Here is a 25,408-nt window from a genome sequence, read left to right as displayed (position 1 = left end):
CTGGGTTCAATTCCATTTGATTTTGTCTCTTACTAGTTGTGGAACCTGACACCAGTTGCTTAACTTCCGTGTGCCTTGGTTTCCTCGTCTATAAAATAGGGAGAAAGACAGTAGCCGCTTCATATGTTATAGTGTTGACATTAAATCAGTTGATATATGTAAAGCACTTAGAACAACACCTGGCACAAAGTAAACACTATATAAGTATTTAATGCCTTAAAAACTATCACAAATGATACATTGATATATAAGAAAGCCAAGTATCTTTTTTAAATAATTTTTTTATTTTTCAATTGTAGTTGACATATAATATTAGTTTAAGGTGTACAACCCAGTGATTAGACATTTACATAACTTATGAAGTGATTGCCCCAGTAAATCTACTACCCATTCTGACACCATAGTTATTATATTATCAACTAGAGGCCTGGTGCATGGATTCATGCACCGGTGGGGTCCCTCAGCATGGCCTGCGGGGATTGGGCTGAAACCAGCAGTCCAACAACACCTGCCGCTCCCGCTCACCCCGGCCCCAGCCCTGGCCCTGCTGTGCCTGCCGCGGGCTCACGCCCAGTCCAGATCAGGAGAGGCTCATGACGCCACAGCGGAGCTCACCAGCCATGAGCCCTGCGTCTGGCGCCCATCCTGAGAGGGAGGGGGGGCCGGCACGTGATCAGCCCTCCCGGCAGGCGGTGGGACACCTTTGCCGCCCCGGGATCCGGATCTGGATTCGTCCCACTGACATCTGTGCCAGTTCTCAGGAGCCACCTGGCAGCCACTTTTATATCATTTCTTCCTTGTGGAGCATCTAGGGAGGGGAAGCAGCCCCAGTGCCTGAGGCCGACTTCCAGGAGGCGGGCGGCGCTGTTGGGAAAGTGCTGGTTGTGCCGGTCAGTTGGTCCCTGGCCCATTCTCCGGAGAGTAGACCTGCAGGACTACTGAGGGAGTGAGTGGCTGCCACCGGGCTGGTGGGCAGGATGTCAGCTGAGCAACACTCCCACTGTGGGAGTGCATTGACCACCAGGGGGCAGCTCCTGCGTTGAGCATCTGCCCCCTGGGTGGTCAGTGTGTGTCATAGCAACCAACCAACTGGTCATTTGGTCACTTAGGCTTTTACATAGATGACTAGTGGCCTGGTGCACAAAATTTTTGCACATTAAAAGGGAATTAGAGGAAATATTTTAATATTGCTATTTGCCCTTTCTCTATAATAGAAGAGATGAAAGAAAATTAGTAAAATGTATATGAAAATCTTCCTCCATAAATATATGGATGTGTATGTCTTTTCAATTTAGCGTTTTGAGTTTCTTTGGGTAAATAACCAGAATTGGAGTTGCTGGGTCAAGTCCCCGCCCACCCACGTGCGCCTCAAAATCGCACAAGACCCAGACCCGGCCACCGCCGCCCCCCCCCCCCATTGGGCTAGATCCAGACCTGGTCGGTCCCACCCTTGTCAAGCCCCACCAGGCAGGGGGCACACCTTGAGGCCCCCTGTCAAGCCCCACTGGGCGGGGGGTGCAGCCTCAGGTCCCCTGGCCTGGTGCTGGGGTGGGAGGCGCGGCCTGAGGTCCCCCAGCCTGGCTCCAGGGCGGGGGGCATGGCCTCAGGTCCCTCATCAGCCCTGCCAGGTGGGGGGCAAGGCCTGAGGTCCCCCGGCCTGGCACCAGGGTGGGGGCCATGGCCTGAGGTCCCCTGTCAAGCCCTGCTGGGCAGAGAGCATGGCCTGAGGTCCCCCAGCCTGGCACCAGGGTGGGAGGTGCGGCCTGAGGTCCCCTGTCAAGCCCTATGGGGACGAGGGGGGGGGGGGTGTCACAGCCTCAGGTCCCTGCTGATTGCTCGTTAAGGCTCATTACAGGAACTCAGCCTCCACTGTGGGTGCAGCCATCTTGTGTTACGGAAACCCCACCTCCGCTGTGGGTGCCGCCATCTTTGTGGTGGAGTGATGGTCAATTTGCATATTCCCTGTTTATTATATAGGATTATATTTCCTATGCTGTACTTTATATCCCCATGACTATTCTGTACCTACCAATTTGTACTTCTCAATCCCTTTACCTTTTTCACCGATCCCAACCCCCAAAATGTTTTCTATATCTATGAGTCTGTTTCTGTTCTGCTTGTTTGTTTTTAGATTCCACATATAAGTGAAATCATCTGGCATTTCTTTCTCTGACTTATTTCACTTAGCATAATACCCTCTAGGTCTATCCATGTTGTTGCAGATTGGCAAGATTTCACTCTTTTATGGCTGCATCATATTCCATTGTATATATGCACCACTTCTTTATCCATTCATTTATTGTTGGATACTTACATTGCTTCCATATCTTGGTTATAGTATGTAATGCTGCAATAAATATATGGATGTGTATGTCTTTTCAATTTAGCGTTTTGAGTTTCTTTGAGTAAATAACCAGAATTGGAGTTGCTGGGTCCTTCTTTTTCTCTTATTATATCCTTTGTTTCAAAGTCTGTTTTGTCTGGTATTAAGTATTACTACCCCATCTTTTTATTTTGTTTTGTTTTCATTTTCATGAAGTACCTTTTTTCATCCCTTTACTTTCAAATTGTGTGTCTTTTGATCTGAATTGAGTCTCTTGTAGACATATATAAGGGTCTTGATTTGTTACCCATTCAGTCACCATGTCTTTTGATTGGAGAATTTAATCCACTTGCCTTTAAAGAAATTGTTGATAAATATATATTTATTGCCATTTTATTATTATTCGTGTTTTTCATTCTTCTTCTAAAAGAGATCCTTTTAGCATTTCTTGTAATACTGGTTTGGTGGTAATGAACTCCTTTGGATTTTTCTTGTCTGGGAAACTCCTTATCTGTCCTATAACTTTGCTGGGTAATCTTGGTTGTAGGTTCTTCATTTTCATCACTTTGAATATTTCATCTACACCCTTCTGGTCTGCAAAGTTTCTGCTGAGAAATCAGCTGACAGTCTTATGGGAACATCCTGGTAGGTAACTAATTGCTTTTCTCTGGCTGCTTTTAAGATTCTCTGTTTGTCTTTAATCTGAAGTTCTGTTGTTTTAAGCCACCAAGTTGTGGTAACTTGTTACAGCAGCCCTAAGGAAACTTCAAACTCTTTAGATAATTTGAGAGCATACTGGGATAGAACCGATTTTCTTCAGCAAGTTGACTATCATATCTTGGTCCTAACATTGTCTACAGAGGTAAGAATCTTTCTGCCATCACGGGGGGATCTTGTTGTGAGCCATGACTCAGAGCCAAGCGGGCCTCTTTGCGTGGAGGTGAGTGGCCTCCAAACCCCAGCCGAGGTCCGGATCCCAGCCACTCCCACCAGTAGTACGTAAGTGGCTGCACACCACTTTCATTATATCCAAGTATCTTTTAAGTCTAGCTTTTTTTTTTTAATGTCTTTATTGATTTTAGAGAGGAAGGGATAGGGGTAGAGAGATAGAAACATCCATGAGAGAGAAACATGAATCATTGCCTCCTGCATGGCCCCCCACTGGGGATCTAGCCAGCAACCCAGGCATGTGTTCTGACCAGGAATCAAACCAGTGACCTCATGCTTCATGGATCAACACTCAACCACTGAGCCACACCAGCTGGGCAAGAAAGCTAAGTATTATAATAATATAAATATGTGCAAATAAAATGGTATCTATAACAAGGACTGAAATTATGCATTTGTAACTGTTATAAACAGCTGATGTCTGATTTTTTACAATCTCCCTCCAGCCCTGCCTTTATCTCCACCCTTCAAGCTTCTAAGTCAGCTCCCATGCTCTCTTTTCCTGGAGAATCTAAATAATGGATAAACGGCTTAAATTATTCTACAAAATAGTTGAATCAGGAAGGTGAAAATTAGAATTATTTTACTTCTGATTGCTGGATTATATGTATGTTTTTGAATGGGCTCAACAGTGAATCTAGGACATATGGACTGCCTCTATCCTGCTTTTATGTAAGTTACATCCATATAAATAGATAGAATTAAGTTAAATATACTGAGTGGCCAGATTATGATGATCTCTGAACGCATAATAATCTGGCCACTCAGTGTATATATACATATATATATTAGAGGCCTGGTGCATGAATTCGTGCATGGATGGGGTCCGGCCAGCCTGGCCAGGGGGAGAGGACATGGGCGGTTGGCCAGCCTGCCTGCTATCAAACTCCTGGCCAAGGGGACAATTTGCATATTAGTCTTTTATTATATAGGATGTACACTGAGTGGCCAGATTATTATGCGTTCAGAGATCATAATAATCTGGCCACTCAGTGTACATATACCTGATATGTGGGAAATAATTTAACATATGCCAAAATATCTGCATGTTTGTCTATGCATACATATATTTAAAAATAATTCTAGAGCAGATGCTTGAATCTAACAAACTCAAAAAGCCATTGGCTAAAATAACTAAATATGTAGACAAAGCACATTTAAAGAGCTTGGAAATTTTTTTGAAATCATTATTTTAATTGGTGAGTATGGTTTTCTTTTTAAGCCAAACAGACATAGGTTCAAATCCCAGCTCTTCCACTTACTGAGTGACTTTGAACAACACAACCCCAGATTGCTGATTGGTGAACCAGAGCTAACTCCTGCCTTAAAAACATGGTGACTAAGACACCAGATATGTAGTAGCTGGCATGATGTTCATTCACAAGCCAACAAATGCCAAAGAAAACAGAAGTTCGTTAATTGCACAGACATCAACACAGTCTCAAATGTGGGTGGAATATGTTATACCCCACAATCTGGCTAGGGTGCATTTTTCTCCTCTTCTATATACAGCTGTCTCCTCAAGAATGGAACCTTGGCTTTCCCTCTGGTGCTTTGGGAATTATTAAGGACTAGTGGCCTGATGCACGAATGAAGATTTGTGCAAGAATGGGCCTTCGTTCCCCTGGCTGCCAGCACCGCCTTCGCTCTGGCCAGAGCAGCCTTTCCGCTCCGGCCAGAGCTGCCTTTCTGCCTTCCCATGCTGCCCAGAGACCCTGAGCAGCTGGCGTGGTGAGGAACGCCTGCATCGTCACAAACATCCCGCCCCGTCCCTGGCTGCTCGGCGCCTGTGTATGCAAATTAACCCGCCATCTTTGTTGGGTTAATTTGCATACTCACTCCTGATTGGCTGGTGAGTGTAGCGAAGGTATAGTCAATTAGCATGTTACTCTTTTATTAGGTAGACTAGAGGCCCATTGCATGATATTTGTGCAAGAATAGGCCTTCCTTCCCCTGGTTTCACTCCCGGCCGCCCAGGAGCCAGCAAGTCCTCGCTCCCAGGCCGCCCAGGAGCCGGCAAGTCCTCGCTCCCGGCTGGAGCACTGCTCCTGTAGCTCTTTCCGCCCCTCCCTCTCTCAGAGCAGGTGTCCCACCCCGCCCAGCCGCTCTGCGCCTGAATAGGCAAATTAACCCATCTTTGTTGGATTAATTTGCATACTCACTCCTGATTGGCTGTGGGCGTGCCAGAGGTACTGTCAATTTAGATGTTTGTCTATTATTAGGTAAGATTAGTACAGCAACAAATTTGGCCCTTGTTTGCTGAAAAACACATGTTGCCTCAGTATTGCCACAAATCAGTTAATTCCAGTTCATCTTTACTTAAATTAGTAGTTGCGGACTAAAACAAATCTTACCCAAAAATGGAAATGGAAAATTTCCAGGAAGGTAAAGTTAGCTAGATACACCGGTTTGGAGAAATACTCAGAGGATTTACTCCATGTCGTGGTGGCTGTTCTCTAAGCTGACACACATAAAGAAGTATGTTTAAAAAGTTTGGTGTTAAATCTCAAAACTTTTACCAAAACGGGTTCAACCAGTTCTTTGGAGATGGCAGGCACTGTCACTCATTCAATAACTAATTATTCAGCACCTGCTATGTAGCAAGCACTGGACTAGGTCCTGGGGCAACCAGAGTGAATAAGGCAAACATGGCTCTGGCCCTCATGACACTGACATCCTTGTGGTTGGGACAGACAATAAACTAAAAAGCAAATAAATAAGACAAAGGAAACATATACATTTTAAGACTGCAAGGTAGGGGAGTATGTAGGTATTATAATAGAAAATATATATAATGCGTGATCAAGAGGGTGAAATTTAGGCTGAGATCTGAAGAATAGGTTTTATGAAAAGGATGGGGCAGGGGATAGGGACAGCATTCCAGGCAGGGGAGCATGACATTGTGATATTAAATTACAGCACGATAGCGGAAGCTTTTAAGGAGTAACATGAGAGGGGGAGGAGAGGTGGTGACAGGAGTGTGGAGGAGAACCAAAGTGAAAGCAGACCAGGAAAGAGGCCATGTCAGTAACCCAGGCAAGAAAATGTGGCGGTTGGACTGGGTGGTGGCATTGGAAATGTAAAGATAGACAATTATATATTTTAAAGATAAGACCTACAGAACTTTCTGATAGATTAGAAGTAAGAGGTAGGAATCAAGACCATTCCCAGGTTTCTGGCTTGAAAAAAATAAATGGATGGTAGTGTCATTTTTAGGAAATACTGATGGAAAATAATTTTAAAGGAGAATTCAGAACCTGACTTTGGAAATGTTAAGCTTGAGATGCCCACGAGACACCCCACCACCCATCTGTTGCTCTACCTGGGAGCAACTAAAACTCTGAAAAGTAACAGACAAAACTAGCCCTTCTTTTTTATTTTACATTTATTTATTTATATCATTTTTATTTTCAATTACAGTTGACCTACAATATTATATTAGTTTTGAATGTATGCCCCAGTGATTAGACATTACATAACTTAAGTGATCATCCCAACAAATCTTGCACCCACCTGACACCAGTTATTAGAATATTATTTACTATATCCCCTATTCTGTACTTTACATCCCCATGACTATTCTGTAACAACCAATTTGTACTTCTTAATCCCTTCACCTTTTCTCCCATTTCCCTAACCACCCTCCCATCTAGCAACCATCAACATATTCTCTGTATCTATGAATATGTTTCTGTTCTGCTTGTTCATTTATCTTGTTTTGTTTTTTTTTTTGTTTTTCTGTTTACCTTATATTTAGATTCAATTGTTGATAGCTATGTATTTATATTTTAATGTTCATATTTTTATCTTCTTCTAAAAGAAGACCCTTTAACATTTCATTTAATGCAGATTTGGGGATGATGAACTCCTTTAGCTTTTTCTTGTCTGGGAAGTTCTTTACCTTATATATATATATGCTCAAACAAAAGAGGCCTCGTGCCAATTAGTGACATCCGTGCTACATTAACATAAGCAGGTCATATAAGGATACGCTTGTGCAGTATGTATAGTGCTACTGCTGAGTCATTGCCCTGGCACATGCGTAGGGCAAAGGGGCCTTTAAGATAGCAACACTGCCATGCCAGTGCCTGCACGCATGTGTATGCCGAGTGGGCCTTTAACCTCAAGTGTATTCTGGTCAAGGCCCCACACAATCCCATAACAATCTTTTTCCTTCTCTAAATGAATATATACTCATTTGGTATTTAAAATTATGGAGATATAAACTCTGAGAACAGGCAGAAGCAGCTTTAGGAAGCCTCTGGTCCAAACAGTCATCTCTGAGGCTCTGAGATAGAAGTGGCACAAATGAACAGTAACAGCACTGGGACTAGAACTGAAGCCTCAAAACTTTCATGTTTTTCAATTCTAAAAATATTTACCAAGTATTCATCATGACTAAGGCACTATAAATTTCAAGTTTCCATCAATATGCCATTGATTTAATCAACAAAAATCACTAGGTACTCTGCTTAGAATAAAGACTTTGCCCACAAGGAATCCAGGGTAGTGAAAATCAAAAATGTAAAGCAACAATTGCAGTGAAGTGATTTTTAATCTATACAAAACAGGCCCTCTAAATGGTACTCATGATACATTACAAATTTGGTTTTAAAATAGATTTGAATTTAATACAAGTCTTACAATGAGTACAATGAATCAGGCACTCCAGAACAATGTGGAGGTGTACTAATTATGTGATGGTGTCTTAATAGTCCAAGGGGATAAAGATATTTTTCAAATATGGATAGAAATTGAATATTTCTATAGTATTAACCCCTAAGGGCTATTCTCCTTTATAGACTACAATATTATTATCAGTTTCATATACTTTTACTTTATAAAGAATTCCCACAGGAAGAAATTTCTGGAGGTTATCCCAGATATACACAGCTACATTTTCTGTTGTGCTGTAGAGAAAAGGAGAGAAGATCAAAAGACAAATAAATAAAATTTCATGTTTAATATTTACAGAGAACAGAAATTCTATTTTTAAAAGGTGTCATTAAACAAAAACTCTAGAAATCACACAGCAATCAAATAAAATGTTAACATTCTTCTTTCTTATTCTCTATATTATGTAAGATAGTCACACTCACCTTACAACATCTGCAAAGTATGGTACATCTAAATCCAGATTCTTATGATCAAGGGGTTTCATGATTGCTTCCTACAGACAAAACAGGAAAAACATCAATTCCATTTATAACTCAGATTCCAAAGTGTTCCGCCTCTGCCTCTAAAAGTTATCATTCAGCCACTAACTCAATACTTTTACTGTGTACTTTATCTGTGTCTTACGAAGCAATCTCAGAAAGTTTAAAATTGTGAAATAATGTAAGCTCTCCATAATGACTGTTTGTCCTCCTTACTGAATGCAAAGAGGTTAAGAAACCAATAAGTAGAGTATTCACTGGAGTTTTCTCTTAACAGCCACTGAGATTCAGAATTCAGCTTAACACTCTTGCATTCTGTCCAAAAAGTTACCAAAAATACTACTCCATAAGAGTCTCACCTTTAAGACAATGCCACAATGTCACTAGGAGAAAGATTCAGTGAGTACTACATTTTATAAGGCAGACTAAAACTGATATTACATTAATAGTTCTAAATTTCTGCTATAAGGAGTAATTTAAAAATTATCTTGAGCCCTTGGAAGAAAAAATATAAAACATAAATGCATTTCTTCCTAATGCTTATATATTAACATGTTTTCCCTTATCAATGTCAAGAACTGTAATTGCTTTATTCTAAGTTTTTAGCTATGTTGTACAAAAGCTAAGCATTTTCTAAGTTTTTACTTTTAATTAGCTATATTGTTCAAAATCAAAACAATCTAATTCTCCATGTGGTATGGTTTAACAAGTGTACATTAATAATAAAAATAGCAATCATTTTTTGAGAAAAATCATAATCATAAAAATAGTAAGTCCTAAACCAAACTACCTTTAAAATAGATTAAGTGATATCCACATAGATATCAAGAAAAGAAATATCTTTGTTTTATCTTCAAGTCCCAACTTTTCCACTGCAGCCTCTTCAACAGGACTCTGACTTTGCTCTGTATGCCATGATGAGCCACTTTTACTGACGGGAGTGTGTGGTGTCCTTCAAGGTGGTAAAAAAGGTGTATTTAATCATGATGCTTACTTAGGTAATCTCATATTTCTCATACTGCTGTCTGAAATGTCACTCTATGTATTTGTAAGAACTCTGTCTTTATAGCTTTCCAAAAGCACTTTGAGCACAGTGCTGTTACTCATTCACTAAGTCTCTTATTCATTTATTCAACCAACTTACTGAAAACTTTTTTTTCACTTACACTTTACATTCAATATTATTTTGTATTATTTCCAGGTGTGCAGCATAATGGTTAAATAACCATATTCTTTACAAAGTGTTCCCCTGATATTTCTAATACCCACCTGGCACCATACATAGTTATTACAATATTATTGACTATATTTCCTATGCTGTACTTTACATCCCCATGACTATTTTGTAACTACCAATCTGTACTTCTCAATCCCTTTATCTTTTTCACCCTGTGAAAACTTACTGTTTACCTCCTAGAAAAAAAATAACATGAGCATTCTGTGGGAAAGGGCTCTGTCCCATTCATCTTTGCATTCCTACTACTTAGCCCAAACACTGATCCAAAGTAAGCAAACTTGAATATATGGATGATAATTAATGTGAAAGAATTATTATAAATAATAGCATTTTTATGAAACAAAGTTTAGAACAAAAGGAAGGAGCAGACCTGAAGCAAAGAACTAAATAAACAGGTAAAATGATGACATAATAAAAGCTAAGCTGGATACAAGCAAATCTACTCCCAACTTTGTAAAGGACTAACTACAGTATATGACCTAGAGTTAACTGTTTAGCATCTCTCAAACAATCTGTGGCATGAAGAAATTACTTAGATATTATCTACAGTCTCTTACAATGCAAGAATTCTAAAGTGGTACAATCAGTAAGTCCTTTATTGAACACATTCTTTTGTGTTACCCTTATGATGAACTGCCCCAGCGACTTTATAATCAAGCTAGAGTGACTAAAACGGGGTAGTGTTAAAATCTATGATCAAAGGCATAAGGAAAATTCAGAGGGGAAAAAAAAGAAAACTTCAAGAAGAAATCTGTATCTTGAAAGAAGAGTAGAAATTGTTAAATGTAGGAAATCAGGAATGGCAGCAAGGAATATAAGATGAGCATGCTACACTTATCTCCATCACTGTAATACAATAGTGACTAATTTCCATTAAGTCACCCAAACACCATTAGAAGAACATGAAAGTAGTTCCTCCAACTACTCCCCTACTCCCACACCCAATTCCGCTCACCCCATCATGGAACTCATAGTTACTTGGTTGGGAAAGTAAAAAGCAAGTAGCTGATGGGGGTTACTTAGGGGATGGCACATAATAAGCACCAAACATGCCATTACCTCCATATACTCTTTGAGGTCAGTCAAATTCATAACCATGCCTGTAACAGGATCGATCTGAAGAATAAATAGAGGAGAATATTACTATAACATGCTCTTCATATTTAAACCTCTGGTAAATTATTAAAGGCTGTACAACGTGCAGAAATTGTGTCCACATTTGCCTTCACCCCCAACACAATCATCAGTCTCAGCACGGGAACACCAAGTGCTCCAGGCATCCTTTCATTGTATTGCTCTTCTACCTGCCCACATGTAGCACATTAAAGATGACACTCTGGGAGAGGAAAGGCCTGGAATGGCAGCAGCTCACCAGACACAACGGACAACAGTGAAGCAATAATGACTTGAACAGAATTTTTCAGCACTGAATCTATCACATTGGCAGAAAGAGGGCCCACACAGATATATTCAGCACATACCTCTCCATGCACTGTCACCACAACTATGGGAAAGAAAACAAAATACCAAAAGACCAACATGACTTTCAACAGATTAACATCCAAGCACAAGTTAGCCACATACATTATTAGATCTCTGCCCCACAAAGCTATATTTATATTCCCCCAAAAAATCTGTCCTCTTGGTTAAGATTGTTTTATCAACCAAAGCAAGAGTCAACCAAGACAGAAGAGCTTAGTAGGAGCTTTAGCTAAGCAGAAGAGCTTATCCAAAGCCAAGAAGGGTATAAATTCTGCTTATGATGTTGGCACTAGTTAGAAATCTTCACGAGAAAGGATCAAGATGCTGCCCCATCGCTGCCTGTAAAAGTAGAAAATGTATAGGAAGAAGTCCAGCTGCACACTCTGTCAGTACCTTTTGGGCACTACCTTTCTAAGCAAGCAAAACTACTACTGTAACTAAAACTCTTTTTGGGGAGGCAGGGGAATAAAACTCTTATCCCTTTACTCAGACGAATGTATACAGTTTACAGTCATGCTTTGTAAATTAACAAGTGCTTGTATGAAGCATTTAAAAAATCATGATAATAAGAATACTTTACAAATTAAGAACTTTTATATTTTTTTCAGCTCCATACAAACACCATGGGATATTATATGATAAATGAACAAACTAAGAATGAAAGGTATCATAGATCAAGTAAGAGGCAATAACTAAACTAGAAATCCTGATCTTCTGATACCTTTCCTGGTCTTACTCCACCATACCGTATGCTGTGATACTCGATGGCTTACGTACCTGTTTTTTGAGACATCAGCTATATTTCAAACAATCAACTCTCTTATTCTGGTATAAATTAATTACTTTCTTGAACACTGCTGACAAAGTTTTCAACTCAACCTACTTTCCTCCATACAGCATATTCCCAACCAATACCCCCCTTTTGTCAGTCATTACTTATTCAAAGAATACAATCTAATTTTAACATTAGCCTCAGCAACACCTAATTAGAATGAAACATGTGCCAAAAAAATCTCAATATGTACACTAAAACAAAAAAAATTTATTTAAACTATTAATTGTTTTGGACTATCTATCAGAGCAGACAATTAATTGCAAGGTAAAAGCTAAAACACATCCCACCAAGGCAACAGCTCTTTTCATTCTGAGCTTCCACTTAACTTCTCATTCAAGGCTCAAAGCACTACTGCTCTGCCCAGAAGTTTTTTTACTCATTAAGATTGTATTTGCTAAAGATTCTTCCACTCTTATTGAAAGGGCTAAAATTTCATCAGTTTTCCTCTCACCTTTGTAATTGTGCCCATGACCATTTGGATTGTTGCATTTTCCAAACAGTTGCAAATTTTCTTCATTACTCAGAGATTTGCTGACCAGGAAAAAAAAAAAAGTCAACATAAGCTTCACAATTTATTAATAGTTTAGCTCATCAAATGGAGAATCATAAATGACCTGGGTTTCATTATTCAGCTTTATGTCAGGAACCACTGTATGCCCCCCAATTAGACTACTACACCATACAAATTAGCATAAGCACTTTCAACCCCCTTGTTCCACAGCAAGATTCCAAAACCTGATCTGATCAAGGCCCTTCCATTTCTCAACTCAACATTTACTGAGTATCTACTACATATTAGGCACAGCTGAATGATAAAAGATGCTTGTCATTAAGTGATTTAAATTCTCACTGCTCCTGAGAAATAATTACATGACCTATTACTCTCTTCTTTAACAATCTTGCTTTATCATGCCTCCACTGATAACTTCACCAGTCCACTGAGGGGCATTCAAATCAGATGACACTTTACAATTACAATACTCAACTGTTGTTTCAGGCAGAGAGCACCTTGCTTAATGGATTTTTATGCCTATACCTGTCCAATCTTTGCATCACTAATGAGTCCCTTACTACCCTCATATGTTCAAGCTTTCTATTATACAATCCCTTTCTGGTTGAGACCCACTTTATTATTTCCCCCACCTTCTCCTGCTCCTGCACTTCTTACGTTTAAAATGCTACAGTTCACAAAGCTTTTGCACAAAATGATCTTCCACAGTATTTACCTTTCACAGTATTGACCAGATTGCACACTCCACCCAGAAGGCAGTGATAGGTGCACACTGCTCACCGCTACATCCGTTACCTGGCACAAGGCCTGACAAGCAGTAAGAAATACCTCTCCAGTGAATGATGGATGGACCTTGCTAGGTAGAAACTATTATCCTTATTTTACAAATAGAGGAGTGGGTGCCCAGAGTGAAGCTTGCTAATGAGGGGCAAAACTCTCCTCAAAATCAACTTTAAGCAGAATGGGAGAATCCTCCAGAGAGCTTCCTGGTACAGGTCACAAATATCACTTGGCAAGTGCAGAAGACTGCGCCATCTTGAAGGGGAGAGTGGCTGTTATCAGAAGCCTAAAGATCCCAGGAATCTACAACAACACCACCCAGGGAACAGCTGCGAACCCAGGAACACCGGACCTCAAGCAGCGCGAATAGGTGGACTCAGGGGAGCTCTGCACCTTCTCACGGAAAGGTCAGATTTCGCCTAGGAAAAGGAGAAAGAGAACTACATAACTAGATAACCGGAGAAGAGAGATCATGGGGAGACAAAGAAACAGCCCGCATATGAAAGAAAAGGAGGCAACACCAAAAAAAAGTAAAGAAAATGGAGGCAAGCAATATGTCAGAGACAGAATTCAGAGAAATAGTCATAAGGTGGCTGAAAAGAATGGAAGACAAATTCAACAATATGTGTAAGAACCAAGAGGAAATGAAGAAGAACCAAGAAGAAATGAAAAATGACATCGCTGCTATAAAGAACTCAACAGAAAGCATCAACAGTAGACCAGAAGAAGCAGAGGACCGCATCAGTGAACTAGAAGACAGGGTAGAAAAAAATACCCAAGCAGAGCAGCATCTAGTAAAAAAACTTAAAAAATAGGAAGAGAGCCTAAGGGAACTTTGGGACAACACGAAACAAAACAACATCTGCATAACAAGGATGCCAGAAGGAGAGGAAACTTAGCAATGAATAGAAAACCTGTTTGAAGAAATAATGACAGAAAACTTCCCTGATATAGGGAAGAAAAAACTCACACAAATCCAAGAAGCTCACAGAGTCCCAAACAAAATGAACCCCAAAAGACCAGCACCAAGGCACATTATAATTAAACTGGCAAACACCAACGACAAAGTAAGAATATTAAAAGCGGCCAGAGAGAGACAGAAAGTTACCTACAAAGGATCCCCCCATCACACTAGCAACTGATTTCTCAACAGAAACACATCAGGCCAGAAGGGAATGGAATGAAATATACAAAGTCATGCAAAGGAAGGGTCTGAATCCAAGAATATGTACCCAGCAAGGCTAATCAATCAAAATTGAGGGTGAAATCAGGAGCTTCACAGACAAAAAAGGACTAAGGGAATTTATTACCACCAAACCAGCAATGCAAGAAATGCTAAAGGGCCGAAACCGGTTTGGCTCAGTGGATAGAGCATCGGCCTGTGGACTCAAGGGTCCCAGGTTTAATTCCGGTCAAGGGCATATACCTTGATTTCGGGCACATCCCCAGTAGGGGGTGTGCAAGAGGCAGCTGATCAATGTTTCTCTCTCATCTATGTTTCTAACTCTAACCCTCTCTCTTCCTCTCTGTAAAAAAGCAATAAAATATATTTTTTAAAAAAAAGAAAAAAGAAATGCTAAAGGGTCTGCTGTAAAAAGAAGAAATAGGAAGCGAAGAAGGAACACAGGCGTAAAGAATAAAAATGGCGACAAACAAGTACCTATTTTACCTAATAATAAACAAACATATAAATTGACTGTACCTCCGCTACGCCACCAGCCAATCAGGAGTAATATGCAAATTAACCCAACAAAGATGGCAGTTAATTTGCATACACAGGTGCCAAGTGATGGGAGCGGGATGCTTGCATCATCACCATGGCGACAACACAGGCGTTCTGCCCCACTTCCGGTCTCTCAGGGCCTCTGGGCAGTGTGGGAAGGCGGGGCCGGAGGAGAAAGAGGCAGCTCTGGGGCCTGAGCGGAAAGAGGCGGGCTGGAGTGGAAAGGCGGTGCCGGCAGCCAGGGAAAGGAAAGCCCATTCTAGCACGAATCTTCGTGCATCGGGCTTCTAGTCAATAATAACTTTAAATGTAAATGGATTAAATGCCTCAATTAAGACATAGGGTAGCTGAGTGGATAAGAAAACATGAACCATATATCTGCTGTCTACAGGAAACCCACCTCAGTAAAAAGGACTCACACAGACTGATGGTGAAGGGATGGAAAAAGGTTTTTCAGGCGAATGGAAATGAAAAAAAAGCTGGGGTAGCAATACTTATATCTGACAAATTAGATCTCAAAGTGAAGGACATAACAAGAGATAAGGAAAGCCACTTCATAATACTAAAGGGAGAAATCCAACAAGAAGAAATAACACTGGTAAACATATACGCACCCAATACAGGAGCACCCAAATACATTTAAAAACTTCTGGAGGATATCAAGGGAGAGATTGACAGCAATACAGTCATAGTAGGGGACTTTAATACCCCACTATCACCATTGGACAAATCCTCTAAACAAAAAATCAGCAAAGAAACATCAATCCTAAATGACTCACTAGACCAGATGGAATTAATTGACATCTTCAGAACATTTCACCCCAAAGCCACAGAATATACATTCTTCTCAAGTGCACATGGGTCATTTTCAAAGACAGACCATATATTGGGTCATAGGCAAAGTCTCTTCAAATTCAAGAAGATAGTAATCATATCAAGCATCTTCTCAGATCACAATTGCTTAAAACTAGAACTCGAGGGAAAAACCAAGATGGCAGCATAGGTTAAGCACCTAACCTACAGCCTCACACAACAATTTCAAAAATACAACTAAAAGTCAAAACGGACATCATCCAGAACCACAGGACAGCTGGCTGACTGAAACGCCCACAACTAGAAGGAAAGAGAAAACCACAAGGAAAATCAGAGGAGCCGTAAAAGCCTGAGGTATGGAGACACGGGAGGAGACACGGGCAGGAGCGCGTGCGGGGAGGACAGAGCCGGAGAGGACAGGGCGGCTGAGTGCCTGGCCGGCGTTCTCTAGTGGGAAGGAGATAAAAGCTCCAGATTGCGATGAACCCCAGCTCCAACTGCACTGAACCCCAGTTCCGGGCGAGACCCTGGGAAGCCAGGCTCATACTGGGGGAATTTGGGCTGTAAGGCGGAAACGCAGAGGAGCAGCGAAAGGCAAAGCTCCGGAGGCGCGCACATGAATGCGCGCAGAGGACGGTCTATTGCCTGTGCTGCTGAATTGCCCTGGTGGGAAGGAGACAAAAGCTCCCGACTGCGCTGAGCCCCAGTTCCGACTGCACTGAAACCCAGTTCCAGGCGAGAATCTGGGAATCCAGATTCATTGGGGGAGAGACTAGACTGTTTCGCAGCGGGCGAAACTCCAGGGCGCCTTTCTCTCAGAGGTGCTTGCAGGGAGTACAGAGGGACACTGAGGGACACTGAGACCCAGGAACCTCATAGGGCGGGGCTGACGGGAAGCCAAGGCTGTAGGCTCCACCCTAAAACTCCGCCCCATCCAAGCTGAGCACAGAGGCTTTTACAATTTTGCAAGTCTAGTTGAATAAGGCTGTCTCCCAGTGTAGACACAGCTGATCCTCACAGCCAATTGGACTGGAGGTCAAATCCTCCCAGTGTACCAACAGCAATCAAGGCTTAACAACACCAAGACTTTGCACTCAGCCCCAGGACCCGGGTGAGGCTGGGTCCCGGGTCTGGGTGAAGCCGCGCCCCTGGGTCCAGGTGAGACCAAACCAGAGGGAGTCGGACCTGCATTACCACCATTTGTCCACCATCCAGAACTGAAAAGTCAGTGCTTACATGTACACATAAGGAACTAGTGGACATTGAAATTGGGTCTCAAAAGAACTGTTGGTCCAGAAAGAAACTCACTACAGACTGATTCATTTGCCTGTCAGCATAACTATTATTGCTCGTCTCACATTCGGTTCTTATAAGTATATTTCTACTAACACATGATCTCACTCATCTAGGGGAAATAATGAACAACATAGACTGATGAACAAGAACAGACCCAGAAACAAGAAGGCATCGATCGGACTGTCGGGCCTCAGAGGGAGGGGAGGGGAGGGTGGGGGTAGAGGGGAGAGATCAACCAAAGGACTTGTGTGCATGCATACGAGCCTAACCAATGGTTAAGGACAACAGGGGTGTGGGGGCATCCGTGGGGAGGGGTGTGGGATGGGAATGGGGGGATGAGGACAAATATGTGACACCTTAATCAATAAAGAAATTAAAAAAAAAAAACTAGAACTCAACTACAATAAAAACAATCAAAAGAAATCAAACACCTGGAGACTAAATAGCATGCTATTAAACAATGACTGGGTTACCAGAGAGATCAAAGAAGAAATAAAAAGCATCATAGCAACAAACGACAATGAAAACACAACAATCCAAAAATCTATGGGAGACAGCGAAAGCAGTCTTGAGAGGGAAGTTCATAGCTCTACAAGCCTACTGCAAAAAACAAGAAACAATGGTAATAAATTACCTAACCCTACAACTCAAAGAGTTAGAAAGAGAGCAACAAGAAAAGCCCAGTGTAAGCAGAAGGAAGGAAATAATAAAGATCAGAGCAGAGATAAATGAAATAGAGACCAAAAAAACAATACATAAGATCAACAAAACCAAGAGCTGGTTCTTTGAAAGGATAAACAAGATTGATGAACCTCTAGCCAGGCTCAGCAAGAAGCAAAGAGAGAGGACCCAAATACACAAAATCAGAAATGAAAGAGGTGAAATAACAACCGATCCCAAAGAAATACAAACGATTATGAAAAAATACTATGAACAACTCTATTCCAACAAAATGGACAACCTAGATGAAATAGACATATTCCTAGAAAAATACAAGCTCCCAAAATTCAACCAAGAAGAATCAAAAAACATGAATAGGCCAATAAATACCGAACAAATTGAAACAGGGATCAAAAATCTTCCAGCAAACAAAAGCCCTGGTCCGGACGGCTTTACAGGGGAGTTCTACCAACCATTCAAAGAACTAAAACCTATCCTCCTCAGACTATTCCAAAAAATTCAAGAGGAAGGTACACTTCCAAGCTCTTTCTATGAAGCCAGCATTACCCTAATCCAGTGATGGGCATCCTTTTGAGCTTGGTGTGTCAAACTTCGCCAAAAAACTGAGCATAACTCGGGTAGTGTGTCACTTTGAGGAAAAAACATTATTTCACGGTATTTATAGCTTAAATAACATAAATGTATAATTGTTATATATAATTATATTTAATAAACCTCAGCGGCCGCGTGTCATCAGAAATGGCTACATGTGTCAGTGCTGACACACATGTCACAGGTTCGCCATCACTGCCCTGATCCCAAAACCAGATAAAGACACCACAAAAAAAGAGAACTACAGGCCAATATCCTTGATGAACATAGATGCTAAAATCCTCAACAAAATTCTAGCAAATCAGATTCAGCAATACATTAGAAAGATCATACACCATGACCAAGGGGGATTTATACCGGAGATGCAAGGATGGTACAATATCCGCAAATCAATAAATATGATACATCACATAAACAAACTGAGAGACAAAAATCACATAATCATATCAATTGATGCAGAAAAAGCATTTGACAAAATCCAACACCCTTTCTTGATAAAAACTCTCAGCAAAGTGAGAGTAGAGGGCTTATACTTCAACATAATAAAAGCCTTATATGACAAACCTACAGCCAACATCATACACCATGAGCAAAAACTAAACTCATTTCCCCTAAGAAAAGGAACAAGACAAGAATGCCCACTTTCACCACTCCTGTTCGACATAGTATTAGAAGTACTAGCAATAGCAATCAGACAAGAAGAAATAAAAGGCATCCAAATTGGAAAAGAAGAAGTAACACTGTCCTTATTCGCAGATGACATAATACTATACATATAAAACCCTAAAGACGCCATTAAAAACTACTAGACATAATAAATGAATTTGGCAATGTAGCAGGAAACAAAATTAACGCCCAGAAATCTATGGCCTTTTGAACTCACAGAAAGAGAAATGAAAAAAAAAAAATTCCATTTACCACTGCACCAAAAAAATTAAGGTACTTAGGAATAAACTTACCCAAGGATGTAAAAGACCTGTACTTACAAAACTACAGGACATTGAAAAAAGAGATAGAGGAATACATAAACAAATGGAAAAACATACCATGTTCATGGATTGGTAGAATCAACATCATTAAAATGTCCATACTACCTAAAGCAATCTATAGATTCAATGCAATACCTATTAAAATACCAATGGCATATTTCAAGATCTAGAACAAACTCTCCAAAAATTCATCTGGAACAAAAAAAGACCCCAAATAGCCACAGCTATCCTGAGAAAGAAGGACAAAGTAGGAGGGAATCACAATACCAAACATCTAACTATATTACCAAGCCACGGTTCTCAAAACTGCCTGGTACTGGCACAAGAACAGACATATAGACCAATGGAACAGAATAGAGGACCCAGAAATGGACCCAAGCCATTATACTCAATTAATATTTGACAAAGGAGGCAAGAGCATACAATGGAGTCAAAACAGCCTATTTAATAAATAGTGCTGGGAAATCTGGTCAGATACATGCAAAAAAAAATGAAACTAGATCACCAACTTACACCATACACAAAAACAAACTCAAAATGGCTAAAGGACTTGAATGTAAGACGGGAAACCATAAAAATCCTACAAAACTACATAGGCAGCAAAATTGCAGACATATGTCATAGCAATATCTTTACAGACACAGACCCTAGGGCAAGAGAGACTAAGGAGAAAATAAACAAATGGGACTACATCAAAATAAAAGCTTCTGCACAGCAAGAGACACCTTCACCAAAACAAGAAAGCCCACTGCATGGGAGAACATATTTGCCAATGTTATCTCCAATAAGGGTTTAATCTCCAACATTTACAGGGAACTCATACAACTTAACAAAAGAAAGATAAACAACCCAATCAAAAAATGGGCAAAGGACCTAAATAAGACACTTTTCGAAAAAGGACATTCAGAAAGCCAAAAGACACATGAAAACATGCTCAAAGTCACTAATCATCCAAGAGATGCAAATCAAAACAACAATGAGGTACCACCTCACACCTGTCACAATGGCTATCATCACAAATCAACAAACGACAAGTGCTGGCAAGGATGCAGAGAAAAAGGAACCCTCCTTCACTGCTGGTGGGAATGCAGACTGGTGCAGCCACTGTGGAGAACAGTATGGAGTTTCCTCAAAAATTTAAAAATGGAACTGCCATTTGACCCAGTAATACCACTTCTAGGAATAGATCCCAAGAAACTAGAAACACCAATCAGAAAGGATATATGCACCCCTATGTTCACAGCAGCACAATTTACAATAGCTAAGATTTGGAAACAGTCTAGGTGCCCATCAGCAGATGAGTGGATTAGAAAACTGTGGTACATCTACACAATGGAATACTATGCTGCCATAAAAAAGAAGGAATTCTTACCATTTGCAGCAGCATGGATGGAACTGGAGAGCATTATGCTAAGTGAAATAAGCCAGGCAGTGAAAGAAAAATACCACATGATCTCACTCATTTATGGGTAATAAAGAACATTATAAACTGATGAACAAAAAGATAGATACAGAGGCAGAGAAGCATTGAACAGACTGTCAAATTACAGCGGGAAGGCTGGGGAGTGTTGGGGGTGGGGGCGTAAGAGATCAACCGAAGGACTTGTATGCATGCATATAAGCATAACCAATGGACACAAGACACTGGGGGCGGGGGTGGGGGAGGTAGGGGGTGAGGGCAACTGCCAGGGGGTAGGGGAGGCGGGGGGGAAGGTCAATGGGGGGGGGGCGGGAAGGAGACATATGTACTACTATTTGTAATACTTTAAACAATAAAAAATAAAAATAAAAATCAACTTTAGCCTCGCAGGCCTGGCTCAGTCTTAAGCGTCAACCTATGGGCCAGATCCTGGTTCCATGCCTGGTGGGGGCACATGCTGGGGTTGTGGGCTGGATCCCCAGTAGGAAGCCTGCAGGAGGCAGCCCATTGATGATTCTCTTTCATCATTGATGTTTCTATCGCTCTCCCTTCCTCTCTAAAATCAATAAAAATATATTTTTAAAAAGAACCAACTCTAGTGCCATCAAGCTGTGGGATCGAATTGCAACTGTGCTGCTTGCTCTCAGAGCTGCCTTAGGGAAGTGAACATCTGCGTTCATTTTCTCTTAGGTGACAAGAGGATAACACTTGTTGTGCTGTATTTTTATTAATTGCGGAAGCGAACACTTATTGAGTGCTGACGGTGCGCCGGGCACTGTGTGATCTGGGCGGGGTTAGCCCCTCTGACCCTTACCGCCCGCTCTGAGATCACGAGGTCACAGAGCCAGCGCCTTCTCCCTCGCAGTCGGCTTGACTGCCCACCACGTGCACAGCCTCCTTGGAGCCCCGTCACTCTGCCGGTCTCCTAACGGTGTCGCCAAAAGAGCCTAACGGGCAAGGGACGAGCGGGCGCGCCGCCTTCACCTCGGAGCGCACACCCGCGCCCCCGCGCCGGGCCCCGCCCCACCACCCGCGCTGGGGGCACAACCCACCAGTGGAGCCGGTGGGCCGCGCTGAAGGAGACGAGACGGGATACTCGCGCCCAGCGGCGCCGGCCGGGAGCCGCACTGCTCATCGCCCGGCTGTTCCGCACCCGGCACCTCTCTTGGTGACGGTGGCTGGGGTGGGCGGAGCCTCCCTCCAGGGCTGCGCAGTGCGCGCTGCGCCCGGAAGCCCTCTGCGCAGCGCCCGGAAGCCCTCTGCGCAGCGCCCGGAAGCCCTCTGCGCAGCGCCCTGCGGCTGGGCTCCCTCTGCCGGCCTGGAGGCTGCGGCAGGCGCCCCTTGCTAATTGGATCTCGCGATAGCCAGAATTCAGATAGCTGGGCATACTTAGCAGTGGTCAAATGGATGGGTTTTATTGTCGATTTTTATGTCTGCTCATCCTGAGGCCATGCCACGCAGTCAGGGTCAGTCTGGGCACACTTTGGGCCCCGGAGGGACTTCTTCGAGCCCCCCCCCTCCCAGTCACTTCTATGCCCTGGATTACGATAGAAACTTCCAGTGTCTGGTTTACAGCAGGGCCAGTCTCCTTATGGTAAAGGAGGCAGGAATTCGAGGGCAAGTGCAGGACCACGCGGCTTTCAGAGAGTAGACTGCCTTTGGACTGTGAAATCGGGCGTCACTCTGGGCTGGCACCATGCGAGTACACGCACCCATGAACACCCACACGAGCGATTCTATGTCGAATGTGCCACCTCTTGTTTCCTCACAACTACTCTTGAGGAATATGCAAACAACTTGCATGCCCAGTACCATGCCATGTCTTGCTTCCATTCATGCTTTCCTCAAATATTTATTGAATATCTACTGGGAGGCACTGTTCCCGGCACTGGGAAAGACAGATAAAATCATGGGTGATATAAGCCCCAATGGTGATTTCTCTCAAGTGTCTCAGGTCTCCAGCTATATATTGTTTGTTCTGCATTAAATTATTAATATGCTATGTAGCAAACATTCTTCATACACTTTTCAAAAATGTTTCTCATCTCCCCCTTGTGCTGCAAAGAAAAAAAAAACTTCAAAGAATTATAAACTTCAGAGATTTTTTTTTAGAGAGACTATCTAGCTCAGTGCTCCCACTTGACAGGTAAGAAAACACAGGCCCAGAATAGTTAACCAAGATCACTTATAATATAAACAATATTTCCCAGATAGTAACTATAGCAGTGATACTCAAACAGACAGTGTTTAACACAGACACTTAGTCCAAGAATAGTTTGAAGAATGTAATAAGCCGAAACCGGTTTGGCTCAGTGGATAGAGCGTCGGCCTGAGGACTCAGGGGTCCCGGGTTCGATTCCAGTCAAGGGCATGTACCTTGGTTGCGGGCGCATCCCCGGTGGGGGGTGTGCAGGAGGCAGCTGATCGATGTTTCTCTCTCATCGATGTTTCTGACTCTCTATCTCTCTCTCTTCCTCTCTGTAAAAAATCAATAAAATATATTTTTTTTTAAAAAAGAATGTAATAAAATAAAGGGTAAGACATTTCTGGGAAATCATTTTATCTATTTGCTTTAGTAAAGTATGTCATTGAATTTGAAGTTCTTGCTCTAAAAATTTTTTATTAAAGCTAACCCTATATAATAAAGAGCTAACATGTAATTAGACCAAACAGCAGAACAACCATCCGGACGACCTTCCTGATAAGCTGGGGCTGCGAGGGGCTGCAAGGGCTGGCCGAGGCAGCTGGGGCTGCGAGGGCCGAGCCCCTTGCACAAATGTCATGCATCGGGCCTCTAGTTCAATATAAAGGTACTCACAAAATTCACCCTCAGTGATCCAGTTATTGTAGCCCCCAAATTAATGGATTGAAGTATTAACCCCCAGTACCTCACAATATAACTTTATTTGGAAATAGGTCTTTACAGATATAATTAGTTGAGAGAAGGTCACTAGGGTGGACACTACTTCCTTTTCCCCTCACTTATGAACCACATAGCCCTTTCCTGAGTCTCTGGACACTGGCCAGTGATGAGCTGGGCTTAGGGAGAGGAAGAGGCCCTGTCTAGGCTTTCAACATTAGTCAGATGCTCACTCGGTTTTACCAAAACTTTCTGCATTGGATTACCAGGCATGTGTACCTAGATTACAAAAGATCTTCAAGAACCTCATAGATGGCAGGACCAAGGCAGAATCCAGGCATCTGTGGGTCAAAATCTTATGATTACCCTATTAACTTTTATATGTTTAAACTTCCCTCCCTGTGTAGTAGGATGGAGTAAAGGTTTATAAACAGGGGAAAGACATGATCACACCTGTATATTTCCCAGATGTCAACTAGTGGCTCCTTCAACCTTCTGATCCAGAGAAGATCAAACCTCCATGTCTTGTCTGGAGAAGTACCATGCCTTTTTGAGGACTTCTGTGAAGTATCAGGGGATTTATGTTCTTACTAGAGGCCCGGTGCACGAAATTCATGCATGGGGGGGCGGTGTCCCTCAGCCCAGCCTGCACCCTCTCCAATCTGGGACCCCTCAAGGGATGTCTGACTGCTCATTTAGGCCCAATCCCACCAGGGCAGTCAGACATCCCTCTCACAATCCAGGACTGCTGGCTCCCAACCACTCACCTGCCTGCCTGCCTGATTGCCCCTAACTGCTTCTATCTGACAGCCTAATCACCCCCTAACCACTCCCCTGCCAGCCTCGTCGCCCCTAACTGCTCTCCCCTGCTGGCCTGATCGCCCACAACTGCCCTCTCCTACAGGCCATCTTTTGTCCACATGGGGGTTGGCCATCTTGGGTGTTGGAGTGATGGTAAATTTGAATATTACTCTTTTATTATATAGGATGGTTACCTCTGCCTCTAAGCTCCCACATCTGACATATCTGTTCTGCTTAGGTATCTTCTTGCCATTGTGTGCCTGCTACTATTGTTCTGTATCTTACTAACACAAACACAAAACTCAGAACTTTTACTTTATTATCACAATGTAAGCTCTCACATATGGCATCTGTATGTATGGAACTAAAGAGGTAGGGTTTGTGGTGTTTACAATAACTCTTAAAGAAAAATGAGCCCTGCCATGTGGCTCAGTTGGTTGGAGCATTATCCGTATACTGAAAGGTTGTGGGTTCGATTCCTGGTCAGGGCACATACCTAGGTTATGGGTTCAATCCCTGGTTGGGGCACATTCGGAAGGCAACCAATCAATGTTCTCTCACACATTGATTGTCCTCTCTCTCTCTCTTTCTCTTTCTCTCTGTCTACTCCCTCTCTTTCACACACACACACACACACACACACACACACACACACCCCTCTAAAATCAATAAGAATATCCTTGGATGATGATTTTTTTTTTAAAAAGAAAGAAAATTAAGAAGAAACTGACTATGTTGGTCCAGGACTGTGCAGCAAGCCTAATAATGAATTCACAATTGCTCCCGAAAGACATGTTTGGGGGTCTTTTCCAGTGATGTTCAACAGGCAGAGGGAGCGTGGAAGGTTTAGCTGGCCCAGGACTGGAATTCAGCAGAGGGAAGGAGTGTAACTGAAGGGAAAGGGATTTTGAGGGTGTGGGCAAGAGTGTGGCTTAAGTGACAAACCTAGGCTGATTTGGGCT

The 25,408-nt window shown here is 42.2% G+C and overlaps 1 protein-coding gene across 4 annotated transcripts in view; it reads right to left on the bottom strand.

Moving 5' to 3' along the window:
- PTS (6-pyruvoyltetrahydropterin synthase) overlaps positions 1–21,978 on the bottom strand; it is a 63,260-nt gene extending 41,282 nt beyond the window's left edge. The window contains exons 1-6 of one of the 4 annotated variants that reach the window (XM_054724721.1): positions 21,838–21,978; positions 12,433–12,512; positions 11,146–11,168; positions 10,724–10,780; positions 8,371–8,441; positions 7,808–8,181 (exon numbers count right to left, since the gene is read on the bottom strand). In XM_054724721.1, coding sequence (XP_054580696.1) covers positions 8,058–8,181; positions 8,371–8,441; positions 10,724–10,780; positions 11,146–11,168; positions 12,433–12,512; positions 21,838–21,920 — 438 coding nt within the window. In that variant the 5' untranslated portion in view covers positions 21,921–21,978 and the 3' untranslated portion in view covers positions 7,808–8,057. Of the gene's footprint in view, positions 1–7,807; positions 8,182–8,370; positions 8,442–10,723; positions 10,781–11,145; positions 11,169–12,432; positions 12,513–13,624; positions 13,692–21,599; positions 21,733–21,837 lie in introns of those variants that run through there. The other 3 variants (XM_054724720.1, XM_054724722.1, XM_054724723.1) reach the window with 3 other exon arrangements.
- Positions 21,979–25,408: the final 3,430 nt, after the last annotated feature.

Source organism: Eptesicus fuscus, chromosome 13 (genome assembly GCF_027574615.1).
Source record: "Eptesicus fuscus isolate TK198812 chromosome 13, DD_ASM_mEF_20220401, whole genome shotgun sequence".
Classification (NCBI taxonomy): domain Eukaryota; kingdom Metazoa; phylum Chordata; class Mammalia; order Chiroptera; family Vespertilionidae; genus Eptesicus; species Eptesicus fuscus.
This window is presented reverse-complemented; position numbering and strand designations above follow the sequence as displayed.